The 24,628-nt window shown below is 39.3% G+C and overlaps 1 protein-coding gene across 9 annotated transcripts in view; it reads left to right on the top strand.

The window, feature by feature from the left end:
- Nucleotides 1–24,628, top strand: part of DNAH6 (dynein axonemal heavy chain 6) — a 171,264-nt gene that overhangs the window by 2,781 nt on the left and 143,855 nt on the right. For 5 of the 9 annotated variants that reach the window (XR_006416059.1, XM_044443961.1, XM_044443962.1 and 2 more), the window contains 11 exons: nt 2,002–2,277; nt 3,933–4,109; nt 7,878–8,128; nt 9,067–9,334; nt 12,785–12,919; nt 13,018–13,141; nt 14,702–14,846; nt 17,183–17,351; nt 18,378–18,485; nt 20,231–20,431; nt 21,752–21,872. Coding sequence is in view for 8 of the 9 variants with exons in the window: in XM_044443961.1 (XP_044299896.1) it covers nt 2,008–2,277; nt 3,933–4,109; nt 7,878–8,128; nt 9,067–9,334; nt 12,785–12,919; nt 13,018–13,141; nt 14,702–14,846; nt 17,183–17,351; nt 18,378–18,485; nt 20,231–20,431; nt 21,752–21,872 (1,969 nt within the window). In the remaining variant the exon portion in view is untranslated. Of the gene's footprint in view, nt 1–1,597; nt 1,669–2,001; nt 2,278–3,932; nt 4,110–7,877; nt 8,129–9,066; nt 9,335–12,784; nt 12,920–13,017; nt 13,142–14,701; nt 14,847–17,182; nt 17,352–18,377; nt 18,486–20,230; nt 20,432–21,751; nt 21,873–24,628 lie in introns of those variants that run through there. The other 4 variants (XM_044443960.1, XM_044443964.1, XM_044443966.1 and 1 more) reach the window with 4 other exon arrangements.

Genomic DNA, 24,628 nt, shown 5'->3' on the forward strand with positions numbered 1-24,628 from the left:
CAACCTGAATCAATGAGTGAGTCAAGGCCAGTTCATTAATTAAGAGCATAGTCCAATGAACATTGAAACAGAAAAGAGCCCTACAACTCTCAGCATGCTACTGCCACCTATGCTAGCCAGGGCCTGTTAGGCTTTGGAGAGCTTTTTCCATTTAAACATGCTTAGTATAGCACTCTAAATTTTCTTTAATTGGATGGCAGCTGTAACACTCATGGTAAAATAATAGCTTTACAGTAAGTGCAGTCAGGCTGGTTAAAAAGTAACTCTTGAGGTATTCTTGATCTCTACCTGTGTAAAAATTATCTTGATGGAAGCGTAATCCTATTGCATATTCTGACAGAAGGAAGTCCTACAACTCCCAGCAAGCTAGAACAGCCATGCTGTCTGAAAGAAGGACTTTTCTTCTTTCTAAATGTGCACAGAACTGCACACTTAAGTATTCTAGAGGACGGTGGAATGAAATTAATGAAGTTGGTACTGTGAGTTTTTGGACTGATTGTAAATAAAGTATCTGATATTTTTGGGCATATGTGGTGTGGTTAAGATGCATTCCAGTTTGGGAACAACTTCCAGTCACATTACATTGTGCAATTCTGAGCTGCTAGGTAAAACCTGTCTGTGGTGTGTTTCAGTGTAATAATTGGATACTAGCTTTCCTGAATTCATTAATAACTCATATGCACTCTCTTATTCACACCTTCTAGGCTTCACCTTTCTAAGAGGTGTTACAGAATCACAGAATAGTAGAGTAGGAAGGGGCCAAGAAGGCCATCAGCTCCAATCCCCTGCTATTGCAGGACATCAGTTTACACCTTCCCACTCAGATGATCAAATTATGGGAAATGACGGTACCTTTTTCAACATAAACATGTCATCAAAATCCGTTCTGGGGTCTGGGAGCTGGACCAAATCAAAACACGAAAGCACTTTTGACGGTGTGCCATTGACCTGACACTAGATGTCGCCCAAGTGATTTAGGATCGGTGTGGGAGAATAGCACGTTGCCCTTGGACACAGAAGCAGGCAATATAAACCTGACACAAATCAGGCCGGCCTCTAAGGGTATAGCTGGGTGCTACAGAAAGTAAAATCCTCTGCAGAGAGCTCGTGTAGTGCGGAGGTTGCGCCTGTGCCAACGAAACCAGGAACCCTTATCGTAGGCAAGCCGCTTCCCTCGGCATCAGCGCCTTCCCCCCATTCTCCTGCGCGTGCAACACGGGTGTGATTACTTGTGCAGGGTTCTTGCAAGCACGCTGAACTCTCCAGCGTGCTGCGGCAATGTAAAAGCTGACTGTCCCGCGAGACAGTCACTATTCAGGACTCGTTTAGAATAATACAATGCATCAGCTGCGGGCGCGGGGCTTGAGCTCGCGAGGACTCCCTGACCGAGTTGCCAAGGTGGGTGGTGGGAATGAGCCGGGCGGGCCCAACCCTCGGCGCGAGCCCATCTCGCGCTCGCCGCTCCGCGGGACTCGACGTTACTATTGGCTTGTGCCAAAGAGGCGCGCGAGCTGCTGCTCCCAGTAACCATGGAGCGACTGGCAAGCGCGTCCTGCCCTCGCGTCCCGCCAGGGGAATCATGGGATAGGGCTGCGGGGAGGGGGAGGTTGCTTGGCAACGGGAGGACTCCTGTGGGAAGGCAGAAGTTGTCGCTTCTGAGAGGAAATCGTGAGTTTCTCAAAGAAGTGATCCTGCGTATCTCACCCACCCTTTTTATTTTATTTTTAAAATATGAGTAATAGCAGGGCGACATTCTGAGTTGCAAGAGCTTTCTTTGGCTTTTTAAGGATGTTCCCCGGGACCTCAGCGATGCAGTGCTGATTAGTTGGACTTGGCTAGGCTAGCATAGTTTCATGGGAACTCATTTTCCTGTGGCGTCTTTCCCCCTTCTTACTATTGGATTTTGCAGAATCTTTGTGCAGAATCTTTGATTGTGGGTTAATACTTATGAAGCAGTCCCATGATATTAGTCTTCAGAGGTGATATGTGTTTCGTTTTCAGGCAGTTATGTCTAAAAGGGTGGCTTTGCCTGCTATCCAACTTACTCCACAATCGTCGGATAGTACAACTGGCCAAAGTGAGGAAAGTAGTTTAAATGGTGAGGGCTCGCCTTCAGGTGGGAAAAATACTCTTTCAAGAAATGAATTAAGGAAGAGACTGATTAGCATGGCTCCAAAACAGATGCCAGCAAATCCAACAGCTCTGAAATTTGAGCATAACACAAAATCACAGGAAAGAACAAGAAAACAACAGCAGCCCATAAAATTGGAGCCTTTGGTAAGCTGCCTAAATTATAGAGCCTATTCTCTAAGGCTGAGTTTTATTTTTGTATCCCGAATTCCTGTAAAATTCATTTAAATAATTGTTAGCTCTTAGTGTTTATTCTGATTGCAGTCTGTCTGCAGTAACTGATGTGAAATCCCCATTCATTCTAGCATTTACAGCTGGCCAACTGCATATAGGACAGCAACTAAGTTTAATTGTTAATTATGTTTCAGATGTGGAGTACAAGGATTAAAAAAATAATGTGACATTAGCGCTTGATAATCTGAAAGAGATGGGGTGCTGCATACTTTTCTCTTTTTATGAGCAAATATATTTCAGTGATGCTCTGTCTCTCCTAATCAATGTAATTTACTGCCTTATTTAGCTTATTACAAATTAGCTATTACATGATCCATACAGTTTTGCATGAGCAGTAATATGATCTGAAACTCTTATGTGGCTCTTTAAAGACTAAAAAAATTTTTTGACAATGTCTATAGCACTTACATCTGAATAACTTTAAGTCTTTGTTGCTTTTTCTGTACTGCAGTAGCCTAACATCTGTAACCTTGTAGATATGTTATGTAATTCAGTATTAACAGATCATGGAAAAGTTTTGGTCAGGGGGAGAAATGAGTTGACTCTAACTAGCAATACAATCCCTGCAGATCTACTGAGAAGTCAGCAAGATCTGCTCACTTCACTGAGACTCACCTCCAGGCAAATGGGAGAGTTCGCATCAGTCAGGTCAGGTCTTGGGGAGAGGAGAATTTACCCTCTTCCTTTCCGTTGGCAGTTCCAAATTCCTCTCCCATTCTCTTCAACAGGAGGGAAAATGCCTTTACTAACTTTAAGCTTTCCAGGCAAGTTTTTAAAAAGTAAAAAAACAAAAACAAATCATGAGGAGTATGATGGAATGCACAGGTTTTGAATCCTTGCCCCATCTTTATTTATGTTATTAAATGAACAAAACAGTAAAGACGAACTCTCTTCATACATTGCAAAAACGTACATGTGAAGAGTTAATAGGATCATGTGTGCTACCCCCACCCTGTGTTGACAGGGAAGTTATAAAGAGGCATATAACCACATCTGGCTGGCGTATAACCACAGAGACAGTGCTCTACAGGACTGGGAATCCTGCACATCTACCCTCCATGTGCCTATTTTTTTCCATCCGCTAAAAAGAAAGTACATATATGCAACAGAAATAACAGAATATTAGCTATAACTTGAAGCTGAAATTTACAAATGTGAAGTGGCAATACTACGTTACATTCCCAACTGCTGTCTGAGAGGATTGAAACACCCTGTCCCTAATGAACTCTGTCAAGGGTTTATGAGTTATCACAAGATTATTATCCAGATTTTCATATGAAGGGCAAACTGCCATGTTCTTGTTTAACTCCTAGTTGAAACATTGGGCTGGTACAAATATAATTCTTTTACTACTTTAATAAGGATGGAATAGATTTCAGGATCACATGCATCCCACTCAATCCCTTCACTCAATACATCTGAATTGGCCTAATTCAGAGAGTGAGCCTTGATTACTGTGTGGTATCAAAATGAATTAATAAATTATATTTCTTCATTTAACTTGTTTAGAACTGGTCATTTTCATAAATGATTTTATTTTAAATTGTCTTTGTTCCTCCTCAATTGAGCCTGCGTTGAAAATATACCAGCACCACAAGCAGCCTGAATATATATACCATAAGAACAGGGAGAAATTAATAGCTTCAGGAGTATTGCAACCTAAAACTTCAGCAGAAAAAAGAAAATGGACTGTTTCTGTGGAACCAATATTAACTGAGATCCATGAAGAATTACGAGAAAGACAGGTATTGGCTGTCTTTATATAGTATGATTTAGTTTAAAATGTTTAATTTTGTGCTTCAGTGAAATATTTTAAGGCAGTTTACAATGAATAAATAAAAAATAACAAAGCAAGCTATAATAAACCATTTTTTCATAAGTTATTTAACTCAGGCTTCTTTCCCTTTCAAGTCATATGTATGGTTTGGAAGCATGATACTTTTAAAGTAAAGATGTACAGATTTTGTTCCATCTGTCCCATCTGTGCAACAGATTGTCAGGGATATTTTATTCTGTTGCCCTCTCACTGATAAAATTGGATTTTTTTGGTGGGGGATAGGAATTTTTTGTTTGTTTGCAAATGTGCACTTTTGTTAACATGTATATTCCCTGCAAAATTTTATTATAACAAAGGTCTGTGGAATTCATGTAAGACAGGGAAAGTCTGTTTGCTGGATAGAAATCCTTTGTGAATATCTCCAACATCTATAATTTTAAGTGCTTTAAAATTATCAACATTCTGGTTTTAAAAGAAAAATGAAAGTTATGAGAATCCGTAACATCAAGTATGAGTTTTATTTTAAAAGGAAAACCTATTCTATGCATGTTAAACATTTGTCCATATTCCATACATTTGAAAGTTCTCTGGATGGATTTAATAACACCTTGAAACACAGGTTTCTAGAGAGTGTTCTATAGAGCCTGGGACAGATAGTTCTAGTGTTTTTATCAACATGAAAGAGAAAAACCCCAGCCTGCTATTACCACATGGGTAGAGGTTGTAATTTAGGCACCTGTCTCATTTGTTCACCTTGAGGTTGAAAAAGATTTGAAACTCCTGTCTATGGCCATATGAATGGTCTTTAGTAGGTGTTTGGAAAATCCTATTTATGTTTTATTTTGTGATTCTTGGGTGACTATAACCCTACTCAGGAATTTGTTTCTCCATGTGATTAACATATTGTGGAGACTAAGCAAGAACAATCATGTTAGTTCTTGTTAGTCCCACCCCCTCTGTCACCATCCCTGTCACTTTCCATTACCTGGAGGGCAGCTTTCTTCAGCTGAGAGATTTTTTCTACTCATGTAGGCTCCCTGCATACTTAGCATTCTACTTTTCCAAAGTTTTAAATAAAACAGGGAGTCTGCACAATTAGAGCAGGCTCCTCACTACAGATTGTCACTCTCCAGCTAATGGCTATCAGCAGGGCTTGAGTTAAGACAGGTTAGGAGATTTCATGTGCTGTTCTCAGATGGGACAGGAAATTGTATTATGGATGTCTGAGTTCTCATGGCCATAAAAAACCTTGTTTGGGAGCAGCTACACAGCACCTTTATGGCCATTTTAAATGAATCTTCATAAGAGCTAATGCTGCATTGTCCACAGCATAGAAATCTTATCTCACCCATGCTAGCCTATTGTGAAATTGTGTGATTACATAGCAGTCATCATCCTGAATCCCTTTGTGTGTTACTGTATTTAGTATGGTTTTGCGTATGAGGAACCAGTACAGTTAGTGCAATGTATGTTCAATTCTGCATTGAGCTGGAGTTACTTGTTCCTCTTATCTGAACAGGATGATGCATAAGAAAACTTTGTAGGACTAGGCTGTCCTTGCATCTTTTTTTCCCTGCATGTTCCCCTTCAGGTAAGAACAGTCAGATAGAGGTTTTTCTGTCTGGTTGTTCTTGCTTATCACATCAACGACTACTGCTAAACATGCTATAAATATTTCTCATCCATTAAGAACACCTAACTTGGTTTCAGGCCAAGTTGCCTGCAATTCTCTCTTTTCCAATTCTCTCGTATTTTTATATTGCTATATTAAACATCTTTGAATACACTGCATACTGGATTTTTTCCTCTGTATTTATGCCCTTTGAAAACATTTTCCAAAGGACAATGTGTTTATTCTATAAAGATTTTAAGATCATTAACACACAAATGAATTTCTCACAGACCTACAAAATGGTTTCTCATTGATTGTTATTTAGCATTTAATTTGCATTAGCAGTGATGCCTTGAATTCCCATGTTTCCCCACTCTCAGGGTTGAATGTACCACTAGGCAGACTGAGGCAGTCTTATCAGCCAGTCGGTAATGGAGCAGTGATGGAAAACACTGCCGATGTGCATCTCACTAAGCTAGCCTGCTCCTCACAGCAGAAGTAAACAAGTAAAGATTCAAGTAAAGTGAGATTCAACTGCCAATGCTGTCAATTTCTGCAGTGTTCCCCATATGTAGAATGGGGCAGGTGTCTTGTTTGTCATGTCAAGCAGCAAAATGTCTTGGTTCATGCCTGTGTCAGGATTCAAAGCCCTGGTGACAAGCAACACAATTCACCATCATTAATTCACTTGCATGGTGCATCAAAGTGTCTGCAGGACCAGGAGCAGACTTGTAGGTGCTGGCAAGAACTGGACCTTGCACAATCATGCAGTACAAGTGGAAGCACTGAAAGTCTCTAGAAAAGGCTTCTATGTTGCTCTGTTTTGCCACAGCAATTCAGGCTTTTGTGGTGGCTGTGTTGTATTTCTGAGCCTGCTTCCAATCCTGCATTGTCCCCAATTGTGCTTTGACTCCTACCTGCTCCTGCATCTGCCCTTGCCTCCAGTTCAGCTCTGCCCTGCCAAGTTCCTTGTCCTCCCTAACCTCATCTTGCTCCTGACTCTGCTTTGCCTTGCTAGCATCTGACCTCTGCTTGCCTCTGGACCATGCCTTCATCTTTGACCCTGCTTTGCCCTGCCAGTATCTGACCTCAGCCTGTATCTGGACTTTGCTTTCCTTTCCAGCACCCCAATCATGTAGATGCCTATTACCTATATTCTGGTGTAATATTCTGCTCCATTCCTTCTTTTCTTACAAGGTTTCAAGGAAGAACTCAGAAAGATGTATTTCCAGTCTAAACCAGTTGTAGTTTTTTGTTATATCTGAACTAAAGATCTCTGATTAGTTTATTCGTTGTCCAAACAAGACAGAACCATAAGCCAGAGTTTTTACAGTTGACATGTAATGAGAAACTTAGGATGCCATCCAGAATGACTGCCTCTGAACCTCTGAACTGAATTCCACATGGGAGGAATGCAGGGGCTAGGAATGCCTCTGTACTCATGTCACCTTCCAAAAAATGTAGGCAGCTGATTTTGGCTATCTAAATGTTTTTTCCCTTCCTTTTGAGGAAGAGCTGAGGCACTACTGGAATTCTTCAGAGGATAGCAGTACCTTGCTCCCCACTCCATCCTCCAAGAATGCTTCCACACCATGCTGGCTCTGAAGATGGTCTTCCATCTTCAGAGCCCAGCCAAGCATGGGAAGAACCATGAGGGCAAAGAAAGAGTCTTCAGAAGTTAAAGTACCTGTTCCAGCCTTGGAGGGTTTTTTTTAAGGTTGCAGGTAGGAATCTAACCCCTCCTATGGCTCCTAAGATGATGATATTGGGAGGCCATGGAATTCAACTTGCAATTGGCTTTAATCTGAAAGAGAAGGTTTCTGATATCCTCATAGTCATGCCAGAAAAGGAATGCACTGGCTCAGAACATATGACTGCTAGTGAACATAGTGCTAAACTATTACTGAGTGCTATGTATAAAAGAACCATTGGAATATTACCAAATCCTCACTGAAATACACTTTGTGGGTATTTCTACCTTATTATAATATTGATTATGAATTTGTAAGAAGGTTCTGTGATTTTTAAATGTCGCAAAAATATGAGTGACTCGCTTGAGCAAAATAAATCTATGCTTTTAAACTGAGCAGTGATAAATAAATTTCTTTGACTTCATCTTTACAGTTTCTGAGTGCTAAGATAAGACTTCCCACTCCTCCTAAACAGCCACGTAGTGCAATAAAGCCAAGTGCTTGCCTGCCAAGCTCCACTCCACCTCTTCATACTTTTCGTGAACCAGAAGAAGTAATTAAAGCTAATATTACTGAACCTCTACAAATCATAAGAATAATATGTGAAAACAAAAATCTTGGCTTCCTATATATGACGCCTGCAGTGCCCAGGTCATCAACTGAATATGATACATTTAACTTGAAGTAAGATAATTTATTTAAGTTTTACAGTGATCTACTTTACACTAAATCATTGTGAACTCTTTTTGAGGCTGGTTACTACTCTTAAGGCAGAATCTGCTGCAATTTTACACAGAAAAAAGGCTCACAACTCCCCAGCCCAGCTATGCCTTTTTCTGCCTAAATTTGCAGAGGATTGTGCCCTTAAGGTCATTAGTCAAAGCAGTAGAAAACTTAGGTTACATTGCATTGCTTCATTTAGTATTCTGTTAGGTGTGATACTGAATGCACATAATGAACATTTTGATGGCATTACTTCTAATATTAATAGTTGGTCTTGTACTAAAATTTGGAAGTGTGAAACATATAGGAATCCAACAGTGGACATGCCCAACCCAATCGTGGAAAAAGACAATGTTGTAAAGATATAATTTGTCTTTCACTATTGACTAGTTGCTGACAACCATCATACAGGTAAACATACCAGATACCAGTATGTATTGCCATTTGTCATAGTGAAAAGGAACCACTCATTTATGTGGCATCTGCATGAATACAATAATGCAATTAGCAGTCTTTTATCTATAGCTGACAGACTTCAGGGAAAAATGTTTGTGACTTCCAACAATTGGAACAGCTATGTATTGTGTCCAGTTTCCCATGAAGTGCTAGAAATAAGTCTTGACATTATCAAAGGAGTTGTGCTAATTACCAGAAGTCTACCTCCTACTGCTAACAGATGGATTGCTTGCAGAATATGTGTAATGGAGTGACAAATAATTTAGTTTTATATAAGGAAACTGACAGTACTGGAAATTGCTCTTATTAGACTCTAGTTTCTTAGAGGTATAGAACAGACATGAAAATAGATTGATTAATTACCAGCTTGTTCATATCATGGCAGCTGTGTGGATTCATTTATTGTATATGCTATTAAATGTGATGTATGGATTTACTTTTAGAATTGTAAGCTATGACTGCATTAACAAAAATGACTACTACACTATTAGCCAGACAGCAGTTATTCATACATATAATGGAGAAGTTGAATATCTGGAGCTTGAACGCTGGGAGCAAGAATATCTCTATCACAGAGCTCTTTCCAGAATTACTATATTTGCTATATTTCGCAAATGGAAGTCATTTAATGTATGGAGGAAGAATGTCCGCTCCAAGAAGATTAGTGCATGCCGTCAAGCTTTGCAGAAGAACTTATTCATTGTTAATGCAGTATGTATTGTAAATGTTTTTATTAATAAGATGGTATGTGTGAATATTGAATGGCCTACCACACAATATCAATGTTAAGTGCTACAATTTTTGAAGAGGCAATTATTTAATTCTTAAGTACAGAATGAAATTTCAGCTATTTACAGTAAACTATACATTTTCCTGCAGTTAAAATCTACTGAGATTCATATACCTTCTTAGATTTTAGATTGTGAACTAGTACTGCTTTACTTTAGTCAGTACTATTGAAGATGTCATCATTCTATTGTGTGATCTCCCCTTCATAGGGAGCTTTTCCACGGACAGAAGAACCTTTGTTCCACCCAAGTTGCCTGTTAATCAAAGTGGGGTGGAAATTTTTCCTGTTTTCTTCCTCCTCTGTGCCACTTTTCACACTGTTCCAGACGATCTCCCAGCCCTCTGGAGCAGCTTTTTAGGGGCCTGCAAGGGACAGCGATAACTGGCAAAAAAATTATCCCCTTTCATTAGTGAGGATTGGTCTTTCCATGAGCAAAACCCATTATTTGCAAAACTTGTGAAACTAAGTGTTTTAGAATTTTAATATTCTCTGTTAGTGTGGAAGAGTATACAAACCGGCTTTCACATTCCAGCAAAGTTGAAGGGTAGGAAACCACATGATTAGGCCTTTTGCCATTCTACCTTCTTGCCACAACTTACTGCCTAGCTAAAGACACATGTATGTTTTCTTTACGCGAGAGAAACCCTTTTTCAAAACCCAACCACATCATTTTTCCACTTGCTGATCTTTGCTGCTTTCTCTAACTGCTTCCCCCACCCCTCTTCTGCTATTTTCCTTTATTTTTCCCTTTTCCCTTCCTACTCATTCTCTGTTTGTGCCCTGCTGTTGTGTCCTTTGTGGCACTAAGAACTGCCTTGAAGGAAGAGCTCCATACTCTGCGAAACAAAGTGTTCCAAACATTTTCCCTCTCAAAACGGCAGTACACAGACTGCAGAGCCTTAGCCTAATTCATCTCACCAATACGTCAGAACACTCTTAAATTTCTTCTGAAGATAGGAGCCAAATGTGTAGATACCTTATCATCCTCCTTTATATCATCTCCTTTATATTCCCGCACCCCAGCCCTTCACCTAGCAAGAGTACATTGAAAAATTGGATGGGAACAAGCCTTGGCAATATTAATATCACTCAAGGAGAACACGGTTACTGGAAACAATCCTTATAGAAGGCACAAAATCATGGCTCCTTCCAAATATTCCATATCTGTTAGAGTAGGTCCAGTGTCCATCATCCAGACCTCCTTAGCCACTTGAAAGGAAACATTTATTAAAATATGGGTAATCAGCAGAAGTCCTTGCCACCCTTGCCATGAATGTAGCAACCTGTCTAATTTATGAGGCATCCTGGAAAGTTTCATGAGATAATGAATGGGTCTCAAGGAGACTTGGGCTTTCCTTCAAGCAGGCTAAAAGATGGTATTAAAGCAACTCCCTTGAAAACACATTCATCAATGCTATCAAACCAGACAAACCATCAATACATCAACATTCTCAGTTCAAGAGATTACAGCATGGAGCTGCACGTATCAATCTTCCTACTCTACAACCAGGAAGATTCATTGAAGCCTGTAATCTCTGCAAAACCCTCCAGTTGAGCTCTTAAAACCAGTGCTATTACAGCTCCTATCTTTCATGATTGCTTTCCTAAGGACAGTAACTATAGCTCACAGAGAAACCTGTGCTTATGTAGTTAGAAAACACTTCTGTAACTTTAGAAAGACAGAGCAATCCTTGGGCTGATCCATCTTGAAGGTCATAAGAGATTTTTCTTCCCTTCTTTAGGCCCAAATCCTCCCTTTCTTCTGATCCACTCTGGCACAGGCTCAGAATAAACACACATTGCACATCTTCTTGCAGACAGACAACTTATCTATACACTTGCTTCCTGGCACCATTGGTAGAAAACTGTCCATGTCCACCATATCTAAGTGGATAAAAGCATGTGTAGCTCTAACAGCACATTCCCAATCTTGACACATCACAGCACACTCCTCTACAGCAGCCACTGTTTCATCAGCCTTTTCATAACATGCCCCACAGTAAGAGATCTGTTGGGTAGCCATTTGATTTTCAACAAACATGTTCAGGAATTATGACAAATAAGACAACTACAGAAGCAGGTTTTGGAAGGAGATGACTACAGCTGGTGCTCCCTTAATTGCCAAACAGCTGCTTGATTTACCAAGGCTATTCTACCAGAATTGTATAAGCTGAATCCTGTGCTCTCTTAGTTATCCGCAATCAAGTTGCCTGACGTATGGTGAAGCTATGAATGAATGCCCGCTAAAAATGTCCTATCCTTCACAGTCCTACTCAGCTTTTGTAAGCTGAAGGCTGTGGCTTCCTTCATGGAATCAATCTGTCTCAAGGTTGGTCTTCATCTTCTGCTGCCTTTGACTTTCCCTAGCAGGATTGTCTTCTCCTGTGGGTCTTCCCTTCACATGATGTGCCCTAAGTATGACAGCTTTCATCACTTTATATGACGCCCAGGAACAGAATAGTGTGACTGATCTTGGCCTTGGTCTGCAGTGAAACATCATTGCATTTGATTGTCTTTTCTTATTCCATAATTACTGCCCTTCTAAGTCTCAGTCTTCTTATTTTTCGGCTGCAGTGTCCATACCTTGGCTCAGTCACCAATGGTGACTGAGCCAAGGTATGCAAAATCTTCCACAATTTCAATTTTATTGTTGACAATAAAGCTCTATAATTCTTCTGCAGCCCTGATTTTTTGTTAATATTCAGCTGCATTCCTACAGTTGCACCTTTCATTTCACCAGGAACTGTTTCAAGTCATTGCTGCTTTCTGCCAGTATCATCTGCATATCCTAAATTATTGGCTCCCACCAATTTTCACTCCTCTTTTCTCTGCTCCTTATGATAGCTTTTCCTATGAATGTTCAACTTTTTCTCAAATTCTTTGGGGCACTCTAGTAGCCAATACATTTTTGGTATATGATCTCCAGCACTTCTCTTTCTGAATTCAGCTTGCATGTCATGCATTTCTTCCTCTATTTAGGGTAAAATTCTTTGTTGTAACACCTTGGATATCACCTTGATTGCACAGCAAATTATTGCAATAGTTGGTGACTGCTGGGTCTGCCTTTCATTCTTATTGACACCCACTCGTATAATTTCATAGGGAGTTGAGATTCATACTTCCAAGTTGTCTCAAATGCCTAGCAAAAGCAAATCCCCAAGTTTTCTTCATATAGCTGTCATTCCCTCTGGCAAATAGGTTTGTCCTCAGACTGGGCAGAAGGAGATGTATCAGGAAGGTGAAAGAATATTAAGAAAAAAGGCCTAACCTTGCTGGAAAAACTAAACTGTATGTTTTTGTCACACCAACTAGATGAAACTTCTTAGTGATGCTTTTTTCAGGCTTGCTAACTTGTTCTTACTGTTTTGCAGTGTTTGAGGCCTGCAATACTTAACATCCAAGAAATGTGTTATCGACTCAGTGACATAGTACTTTGTCAAGTTGAAAAAGGTTACATATACACACTGATGGAATTTAAAGGTACTCAGTTTGACCACCTAAAAGATGTGAGTTTCATAGGTTCAGTCTTACATGACTTTCTATATACCCATTTTTGGCTTGGGATTTAATATCAACTATTCTTTAAATATGCTTTAATTTTCAGATAGCATCTCATCTGGCAGAGTTCAGAGAATTAGCCAAAGAAGTGGTTCGAGGTGCATGCCGAACTGCACTGCTTGAGTCGGGTTTCACTCCTGATGATTACTTCAATGCAACAGAGAGTGCAGGTATAAAACAGACATTTAGGAAATAATTAAATAACATTTACATCTTTATTGGCCCAGGTCAGATATAGTGTGAAAAAAGAAATTTTTAGTATTTTACATTATTTTTGGAATTCTTTTAAGGTTTGTTGTTAGTTGGGGAGCTCGCATCTGACCCATTGTGACCCCATGGACAACATTCCTCCAGGCCTTCCTGTCCTCCACCATCCCCTGGAGTCCACTTAAGTTCACACTGACTGCTTCAGTGACTCCATCTAGCCACCTCATTCTCTGTGTCCCCTTCTTCTTTTGCCATCTATTGGTCCCAGAATTAGGTTCTTCTCCAGGGAGTCCTTCCTTCTCATTAGATGGCCAAAGTATTAGAGTTTCAACTTCAGGATCTGGCCTTCTAAAGAGCAGCCAGGGTTGATCTCCTCTAAGACTGACTGGTTTGATCTCCTTGCAGTCCAAGGGACTCGCAGGAGTCTTCTCCAACACCACAGTTCAAAAGCCTCAATTCTTTGGCACTCGGCCTTCCTTATGGTCCAGGTTTCACAGCCATACATTGCAACTGGGAAAGCCCTAGCCTTGACTATACGCACTTTTGTTGGCAGGGTGATATCTCTGCTTTTTAGGATACTGTCCAGATTTGCCATAGCTTTCCTCTCAAGGAGCAAGCGTCTTTTAATTTCTTGGCTGCAGTCACCATCTGCAGTGACGTTGGAGCCCAGGAAAATAAAATTTGTCACTACCTCCATTTCTTCCCCATCTATTTGCCAGGAAGTGAGAGGACCGGATGCCCTGATCTTAGCTTTCTTAATGTTGAGTTTCAAGCCAACTTTTGTGCTCTCCTCTTTCACCCGCATCAAAAGGCTCTTTAGTTCCTCTTCACTTTCTGCCATTAGAGTGGTATCATCTGTAGATCTGAGGTTGTTGGTATTCTTTTAAGGTTGGAACCCTTAAATCATGCATGTTTTTCCATTACATCTGTACGAATTCTGAACTCATATTTTACACTTTTCTCAGAGATATGAGAAGGAGATCAAAAGATTTTCCTTTTAAGTTTGATGTAATCACGGTTCCCTGTGACATCTGAACTTAAGAAACTGTGGCTAGTTAAAACAACCAAAGATCCAAGAGTGGTTGTGATTCTGGCTTGTTAAGAAACCCTAATTTAAACTAAGTAGAGATTGCCCAGTTCAGACATAGCAGTGATTAAAACAGGAAACAGATATATCTAATGTCATTACAACCTTGCTGGAGGGGAGGAAGGAGCATGTGAATCCAGGACTCAAGCAGACTTCTTAACATAATGTTAAATAATAGTAAATCAGGCCACTGATGGTATGTTACAATTTTTAAAGTTTTAATGTGAATGTGCTATTTTTCTCTCTTAATGCCTGCACAAACTTTTAGGAAAACTGATTCATGCATGATGTTTTGGTTTCTGGCAAAAAAAAAAAAAAAAAAAAGCTTTTGCTTATAAGAAACAGTACAATTTGAATGATTCTCTTAATTGCGGATGTATTGATTTAGTTTAGTACTTAAAATAATTTCAGCAATACACACTTATATTTTCACCAGAACAGGAAACAGTGGCATCGACAAAACAAACTGCTGCAAGTGCCATTCTTCCTCGCATTGACAAGGATTTGTATGGGGATCAAACTGAAAAAATGACATACACAGAACAGGCCAACAAAAGGGCTCAGTGTGCCAGGCTGACATGGTTGGTACTAGGCTCTTTGCAGGGCCTCATCTAATACTTCTTTGCTCTCACTTTAAAAGTGATAGAATAAATATCATTCTGGTAGAAATGTTTCTTGCATGGGATGACCATATTCATAGGTATCTCTGCATCTGCAAATGTTATTTTGTGGATTTTCCTTTCAACAGTCCTTCACCGCAAAGCCCCAAACTGCTCCTTAAGCTTCCCTAAATTTAAATATTGTTGGTAAGCATAGAAAGCATGTGTGAAAGCACTGAGAAAGATTGTGTAATACATGCTGAAGCCCAAACTATAAGTGATGCTAAATTGGCATTTGCCACACCTTAAGTAATACTTAACTATGTCTTTTTATGTTTCTGAGCTCTTCGTTACTCAGTTTAAGGCAACCAGTGTTCTCAAAGCAAATTGCAAGTCCATTTAGCCCAGTACTATCTGTTCTGACTGGCAGCAGCTTTCCAGAATCTCCAACAGAAAGGGATCGTTTCAATAACCTCCTGACTGGTGCTTTTAATTGAAGTGGTTGGAGATTGAACAAGACTTTTTACATGTAAAGCAGATGTACTGCCATTAAGTTACAGCTTTCTGCTGTGGGAAGATATAGAGTTCACTGATAGTATAGGGGAAAACAGAAGTCAACATATAGTGGCCATTTTTTATGATGGACTAATGCAGCAGTGTACAACCTCAAGCTTGGGAGCCAAATCCATCCCTCCAAGGGTTCCAGTCTGGTCCTCCAGACTTCTCTGGATGAACACACATCTTCTTCTGGCTCCATCCCTCCCTGCCTGGTCATCAGCTGTTCCATGATTCCTGGGCATTTATGTGTCATTTCCTTATTCTAAAGGGTTGAAATGCCTCTTCAAACCTTAGCTACTGGCTGTTAGAACTTCAGGCTAAATTATGCTGTCATTTGTGGGGACAGGTTGGCCTTGCCCCATTTATCCTTGGGCCCATCCACCTCTGGAATGTACCTCATGAGAGTTTATCTGAAAGTGAATTTAATAATTGGACTGAAAGAGATTCTGTACCATAGATTGATATTTTGCATCACATATAGTTTGGAGCAGAAATCATGCATTTTTGAATTATATCTCACAAGTCAATATTAAACACATCAGTAGATAGGTTAAAAAAATCCATGGAATGCTGGGGGGTTTCTACAATTGACTAGCACATTGTCAGATTTGTTTGTTTAATAAGTTAGCATCACTCTTTTGTAAATGGAATCACCTAGCATATAACAGACCTGCTTTGTATGAGCTTTTGCAGGCTAGAATTATTATTTATTTTAATAATTAATTATGTCAGTCGTGGGACATTAAATTTATTGTCATTTGGATTTATATATTGTATTTATAGATTTTACTCTAAGCTGTCCAGAGACAGAAGTGATGGATGGCCTAGAAATACTATAAATAAACAAATAAATAAAGTTTTCTTCATCAGATGCATATATTTTAGCATGAAAAAATAAGCTGTGCCTCAAAAAATGTGATTGTCGTACATCATGTATGTGTGAGTTTCTGACTTTCACTCAGAAATACTATGTAAATTATTACATTTTGGGTCTATTGGCATATAACAGAACTACCTTATATATTTCCTGCTTGTACACAATAGTCTATAGCTATTTTCCTTCCTCAGTTACCACTAAATCTTAATGGCAGGGATGGGCAACCCTTTTGGTTTCAAGGCCTACATGAAATTCCAAGTGGGAGAGCAATATATGTATGAGCATGTGCAGACATACATGCATGCACCATAGAATACAGGGGTGGGTAAATCTAAGCCTCCCCTCCATACCTGCTGAAGTCATGAGTTTTGTGGGAATGGTTCAAATCCCCATTCTCTTCTTCCCCACCCTAGCGATACTCATACAGAGCACTATTCTCCTGCTGCTATTAGCAACAAGGAAATGGTGATCCCTGCACTGAGATTATTTCTTGAAGGCAGAGGCATTTTTCTTGACCTTCTTTCCAGCAATCCTGATGTAGGCTATGGCTTCTTCACTACTACTAGCAGGAAAATAACAGTCTATATGGAATCACTAGGGAGGTGCTGAGGGTTAAATATTCAACCTTCAGCTGCCCTAATAGAGGCAGCTGTTTCACTGTAGCCATTTGGTGGGTAATTAGCAAAGTGGACAGGCCTCCCCAGGCTGCATAGAGCACAACTAAGAGCCAAAGGTTGCCCACATGAACCTAAAGACATGCTACAGTCCTCATTTTGCATTTATTGTTGGGAAACTCTTACTTTTTTCCATAGGACATTCAGGAACTGTGAGGGCCTATGAGATACAAAGGCAAATTCTGTATTTCATTATTTTTGCTTTCTAGCTTTATTCGTCTTGCTGACTACCTTATAGTGAACACTATGCATGTCTTGGCAGTAAAATCTGTCACTACTCTTTTGAATTACCTCACTGATAAGCTGAAAAAGACACCTTCTTCCGAGACCATCCAAAAGTGGAATGTAGATGAAGTAACTGAAGTTGTGGAAAAGAAGGTACTGTTGATTCAATTAGGGCCAATCACCCAGCTGTTTTGTTTGAAATGGCCTGGTCTGTTACATTGTCTAGCACCTTAGAAAACTGATTTTAAGAAAAATAATCTGCTGCTTGTCTTTTTGTTCTGTTCAAATTAATTACCCTGGTTCTTTACATAAAAATGCCCTGGTTCACATGTTGTAACCAGCCGTGGTTAACAACCCATGGGTTGTCAAGAAGATGAGTGGGAATAAGCATGCATGCTGGTTCCCAGCTGGCCACCTGCACCTACTGAGATAATGCAGAGACTCCTCATGACATCCAAACCCAGAACTCTTCATTGTTGGGGACAGACAGTTCAAAGAATCTGACGTTATTAAATTCTCTGTAAGCCATTTTAATAGCAGAGATCTGATAAACATTTTCTAAAAAATTATATAATGCAATTTATTGCATTCTGCACCTGTCTGAAGCAGAATTTGCACATCAAGATTACTGTATCCTTCAGGTTTTATCCTTAGATTGCAGCACTTTCAGACCAATAAGCCATTTATATACATTTGTTTTGTATAGAAACAAGAAAGCAGGCCATTACATAGTTTAGTCTTTATTATTGTTCACAAGAATATTGTACCTACAACTGAATGCTTTACTGTTGGACCATCTGGGTGTCATTATACTGTAAAACCTATTTCATTCATCAGAGCACTTTTCCATACAAATCAATACTTGTTTCAGACATAAACTTCATGAATTGTAATTAAGTAGTTTTAAGGTTCTAATAAGGACAAGAAGCACTAAACTTGCCTAGTAAGGACTTTAAAAATACAAAATAGCTACTGTTTCTACCATGCAGTATAAATCAAAGGTAAATTTGGAAACAGTGACATGTTGCAGGTGTTCTTTCATGCTATGGTTGGAAACTTATGTTGCTTCTACAGAGGGAAAATCTGTAACAGGCTTTAAAATCTGCTGGGGCACAGAACCTAACATTTCTATGTTAAAAATTTCTATTCATTGTCTATTTTTGTTGCTTTTTATTTTAGCCTACTATAGGGGCAGAGGAAGAGGAATCTTTCCTTCCCATGTTTCTTGCAGAGCTAATTTTAGAGATCCATGCACTGTTATTTGAACCATCTTTGGATGAATTCCAGGTTTGAGAATAATTTTACTTTAACTTGAGGTTGCTGTGTGTAAAATAATTTGTTATTCTGGGCTTTTTCCTATGTGCAGAGGGGAGGGTGGCTTTTAATGACAAGATAAGGCTTAATGGGCATAACATTGAGCTGCATTGGAAGATCAGGAGTGAACTCTTGATTAATGAACTGGTTAGGTGGCCTGAATGTGGCCTGAGTGCTGATGCACTTGGGAGGCATAGACAGCGCAGCAGAAGACCACATGAATAAAAACTGTCCATTGTAAATTAACAGGTTGATTGACGTGTCAGTGTAGGCAAGCAGGAATTGAGCAAACAGTGAGAGGATATTAGAGAAAGCAGCCTGTAAAACTACTGCTCTTCTTCTTCTGTTTTATACTGCCCAACAACCAAACCTCTCTGACATGACAAAGGCTATGAAGAGACAATGGGAAATTTATGTGAAGCAGGAGTGAAAGTTAGGTGGCCAGCATTCAGAGGCAAATATTCTGAGCCTACAACCCAGTGGATCTCTCTTAAGAGCAGGAACCTCCATGTAGACTTATCATTTGTCCAGTGATGCAAAATAACAGTGATAATTAGATATTGACACAGCTGGGGACCAGCGAAAACAGAAAAGTCACCTCAGGGACTGCTGAGGCAGAAACAAAAAGCACCATGCACATAACACAGTATTCTGTGTATTACTTTCCAAACACAATATCAAAAAAGTGAAAATTCTCCAAAACAACCAGAAACTGAGCAATAAAAAATGCCAACAAAAGAACAAAATACTGAAACTGACACAGCGTGGCTCCCAGCCAGCTCCCACCAAGCCATCTCTCCCCTCCCTGGCCCTCCTGGCAGCAGTGGCACACCCCCATGATTGCAATGCCAACCGAGGAAGAGGTGGTGGAGCACAGGCAGCCCCTGCGCCGGTCTGTGGTGAGTGGGATGCAGCCTCCCCCGCCACAGGCCAGCATAAAACCTTGCCCGGAACAGCACTGGCCAACGGACTGGTGGTTGAAAACCACTGGTCTTGAGAGTCGTGTGGCTATGAGACAGTATATAAAAATGTAAAATAAAATAAAATAAAATATTGTGTTAAGTCTTAACATTTTAAAGACTTAAAATTTTATTATCATAATTTATCTAGATAAGGCACTGTGGTGGTTAAGAGGCCAAAATGCAAACAAGGAAGACACTGGCTCCAATGTCATCTCTGTTTTGACTTGTTAGGTAACTGTAGGCAAACACCTCTCAGCCTGAGGGATCCTCCCATCTGCATTGTAGGGATAATAATATCCACCTATCTTAGACATTTGTAAAGCTTGCAAAACTGTTATTTATGTGAAGGACTTTGATTTGAACAATCTGAAAGTGCTACATAGGTTTTAAGTATTGATGTTCTTCTTTCAGCCCCTTCTCACACAATTATCATTTTCATCAGGGCTTTTTTTTGTCATAAAACGCACCAGAATGGCGTTCCGGCACCTTTTTTTCAATGGATTTTACGAAGTGATTTTGAACGGAGTAACAGATCAGCAGCAAACATCATTAACATAGTGTCTGCAGGCTGCTATTTTGTCTGCTATCTGCTATCTGATAGTGAGAGATAGCTGCTTGGGACGCTGCTCTGCTGCTCGGCTTGGGATTGGTGTGTGTGCTTACTGCCGGTGGGGATGTGAGTTCTGGCACCTTTTTTTTTTTTTAAACAAAAAAAGCACTGATTTTCATAGATTCTTTTCTATGTTTGTTCAACAGGATGGTATGTCAGAGATTGTGACTCACTTTCAGGCAACTGTATTATCTGTTGCAAACCTTGTTCCTGATCAATACTTTGATGCGTTCACTCGACCTATTATTAACAACAAAATTGAAGAAAAAACATGTGGTGAAGGACCAAGCTTATCAATAATGTTTAAAGATGATAAACACCTGCAAAATATTATCTTTCAAATAAAGGTACAAAGCATCTTAAATCTTAAAGTGCTATTAAGCTACCAGCTCAAGGTCCATCCTTTCTTTGTTCTTTTTTGCTGTGTCTACCATTGCAAACAAATGAATTATATTTTTTAATAATTCAGTTGTAGTTTGTTTCCTTTAACATGTGAGTATAATATCCTGGAGAAAATCTATTCAAATATTATGTAAAAGTATCTACTAGAAGTGTCACCTGGCTACTACTAAGATTAATAGAATAACTAGGATTTTCCTACATACTTACTACATTAATGTTAAGCATTGATGTTTTTTCTTCAGCCCTTTATCTATTTTTCTTAATAGAAATATAGAAAATACAAAAACATAAAAACAGAGTGAGTCAGAAGGGGTCTCCTGGGCCATTTAGTCTGACCCCTGGCTCCAGCTGACTCTACTCATGACATGACATAGCTAAATGTTGAACAAGAACTTAAGCCTTGAAGAAACATGTTCAATTTAGCCTATATTAGCCTCGATTCACCCTGCTCCATGGTTCCACTTGTCAGGCATTGTACCAGGATAGAAAGTGTTTTTTTGTTGCTTTGTACTGTCAACTCTGATTTATGGCGACCCTATGAATGAATGCCCAGTCTTCACAGCCCTGCCCAGGTCTTATAAGCTGAAGGCTGTGTCTTTCTTCATGGAATCAATCTATCTCAAAGCTGGTCTTCCCCTTCTGCTGCCTTTGACTTTCCCTAGCAGGAGGCAAGTCTTCTCCTGTGAGACTTGCCTTCTCATGATCTGCCCAAAGTATGACAGCCTCAGTTTCATCATTTTAGCTTCCAGGGCTTGATTTGATCTAGGACTCACTTGTTTGGCTTTCTTTCTGTTCAAAGTATTTGCAAATCTCTCCTTTAGCACAATGTTTTGAACATATCCATTCTCTTATCAGTCCAACTCACACACCCATATATAGTGATGAGGAACAGAATAGTGTAGATGATCTTGGCTTTGGTCTCCAGTGAAGCATCACTTGATTATCTTATTTGATTATTACACTGATGGATATATTTATTATAGCAGTAAATAAATCTACTTTAAGTAGTATTCCTGCTTCCTTTTGGAAATAGAATGCTGGCATCACTATCCATGGTGGTTTACTTATCGGTAGGCACCCCTGCCTTGCCACTTGTCCTTTATTGAGTTTCTTGTCTGTCATTATTCCTATACCAACCTTTGTAGCCAAAGTTGTCAAGCACATAGGAATAACAAAGAACAGTAAAAGAGAACAAGAAATAAATGAAAGAAAATTAGACCACTATTACTGATATTTTTTAATCCCAAGATTATTATAATTTTTAGGAAACAATAAATTTGGCATTTGAAGCAGCCAACCTGTATGCAGCTACTTTTGAGAAGTTTCGATCATTTTTCAAAGAAAATGAAAGCCTTGACTTGGAAGCTTTGAAGAAAGAAGAACCTGGTAAATTTTATTGCATGGTGTTTGTTTTTTTTACCAGTCTATATTGCATGACATGATCTACTGAGCAAGTTGTATTATGTTGGTAAACATTTGCAGTGCTTATATTGGGGGAATTCTTTTAAAATGATGTTTAATACAAAGCTTTATTGTAATAGTATATAGTTATTTCATGTTTTTCTACATGGAACATAGAGCTCATATGATGTAATCACTAGCTTTCAGTTATTTAGCCTTTTGTTTGAAACTCACCTCAGTTATGAACTCACTAAAAGACCTTAGTATGCTATCGATACTTTCAGTCTTACCTACCCCCGCCACCACCATTTTGCAATATGTGAATAATTACAGACCTATTCCTCACATTTATTGTAAATGATATTTTAGGGAAAATAATTGTTCAAAGCATTGTTCAAAACACAATAGAAATACCTAGAATTAATCATTCCTTCTGAAGCCAAGATTTGTGCTAACATTAGATGATTTCAACTAAGTGTTATATTAGGCTATGTGGTACGTTATACTAATTAGAAAAATCCTTAAGTGAATAATTGCTGAATGTATGTGTTAAATTCCCACCATTTTTATTTTTAAACATTTATTTCATGTCTTCTCTCATTCCATAATAGCTTCAAAATGTTTAGACAAGAAACAGCAATATTTACACACACTCCACAGCTTAATTGTTCTGGAATCAGTCCCAGGGATTTTAGTAGAGACAGTAGCATATTAGCCTTATACATGCATTGCATTTCTTGGTTGAATAAACAAATGAGGAGAAGGAAAATATTGGTCCCACCACCCTCACTGTATGTTTAAGCCTCTTAACCTCTGCATGTGAAGAATGACTTTTTGAAAGGGAAGAGTTTTGTCTTTCTGTGAATTTCTAAAACACTATTAGTATTAGAAATCAGTCTTAGAATGTAACTCTTCAATAATTTTGTCTTTTATGACCTAGTTATAAAAAGTTGCTGTGACAGTGAACCAGATTAGGAGCCACCCATATGCTGATAAAAATGAACAGGTCTTGCATGATCTTCTAAGAAAAAATGGCAAAAGGATGTGGTGGTGTTAGCTTGTGAAAAGGGAATCTGAAAATAATTTATTTAAAAGGAAGCAATTTAATGTTGTCTCCAAAAAAGTGTTGGGGGAGAGGGTCTGCTGCTATCTAGCTCTGAGCTGGAGTGAATCTATAGGCCTCATTTGACCACTCTGGCTTCAAATGAATTCTGTATGAGGGTATTTGGCTCTAGAGTTCTCCTCGACTGTCTTCTGTACATGGTGTTTTTTATTCATTCACTGTCTCTTATGTCTCCCAAATCTGCCATTTCCCCTCAAAATTCCCTTAGAAATAATCCTCAAAATCCCCTATGGCAGCTCCTCAGGGAGAAAAAGACTTGTACTGCAGGAACCCTGTAGGAGGTGGGGTGCAGGGTTAAAACCAGTAATTCCCCTCAACTGCTAAGGTCCCCAACCCATTTAGTAACATGTACCCTTCCATAACAAAAGGATTGCACTCTGCAACTCAGAATTCAGTTGAGGGTACTCAAGTATGGGTGTCATTCTAACTTCTAAATGAAACTGAACACGTACAATGTAAGTTTGCCAACAGTTGCTGCCATAAGCTTTAATGGGGCAGGAGAATCTTAATAACTTTTAATAGCTTCTCGGAACATCAGCAAAGTGATGAAGGATTGCTTTTCTTGTGAAGCCTGGGTAAATTACATCATTTATTTTCATCCAAATTTGACAAATTTATGATATGAGTGTCCAAGAATAGGAGTAAAATTGGATAAATGGACCAATTTTCAGCAGTTTTTGACTTGTTTTACTTATGACAATTTATAGTTAATCATTTGAAATTTGGCATAGATTTAGACCTTAAAAAGGGCAGATCCTGGATGCTAGGTTTCAAGCTATTCGCTCAATAGGTATCCTTTTATAAGCTAAGAAATTTGAGCCTTGTACTGTTGGGAATGTTCTTTTTTTTTCTTTTTCAGAGCACACTTTATCTAAAAGAGCACTGTTGTGCCCAGGAAAGGTGCTAGGTGCCTAAAAGATCTAAGGTTCAGTTCCATAGCAAAAAAATGCAATTGAGGAAGGGCTCTGGCATGCCATTTGATATAGGAGCAGCCAGCATACCTGCTTTTCCTCTTGTCAGGGCCTTGCTGCCTAAAATGGCCAAGGGCACAGTGCAATTCCGTGTTAGCAATTGGTTAGGAAGGTCTCTGCAGAGTCAGGCACACTCTGAGAAAGCTGGGTGACAGCCATGCTATTAGGTAATGTTGGACTCTGCACTTAATGAAAATCGTGGGTAGGCTCTGGAAGGAAAGGTGGTATTCTCTCCTTCAGGCTAAAAGGTTAGTGTCTTCATGCAACACTCCTTATAAGTTTGCTAAGTGAGTGAGTCCTCAGATCTTCTAGTAACTACAGATCTTAAATCCAGAGGGAAGAAGCAGGTTTGTATTAAGACAGTTGATGACAATCAGGGCAAGTCTAAAGATTCAGGTAGCAGCTTAGAAGAAATGGGGCCTGTGCTCAGATGGGATTTTCTAACACCACCCTGATTGTGCTCCTTTAATATCCAAATACAGTATGAAGAAACCTGCTCAGTCACACATGAATTAGTTGGCCATATTTGGCTAAGTCAGCACTCCAAATAAGCTAACAAAGTTTCGGTAGCTACTAGGCTAAAACTTAACAAAGCTGGTCTTGATATATTTTGACCAAACAACAGAACCTTGGTTTTACCATAATCA

Source organism: Varanus komodoensis, unplaced genomic scaffold (genome assembly GCF_004798865.1).
Source record: "Varanus komodoensis strain SLA01 unplaced genomic scaffold, ASM479886v1 scaffold43, whole genome shotgun sequence".
In the NCBI taxonomy this organism is placed as follows: domain Eukaryota; kingdom Metazoa; phylum Chordata; class Lepidosauria; order Squamata; family Varanidae; genus Varanus; species Varanus komodoensis.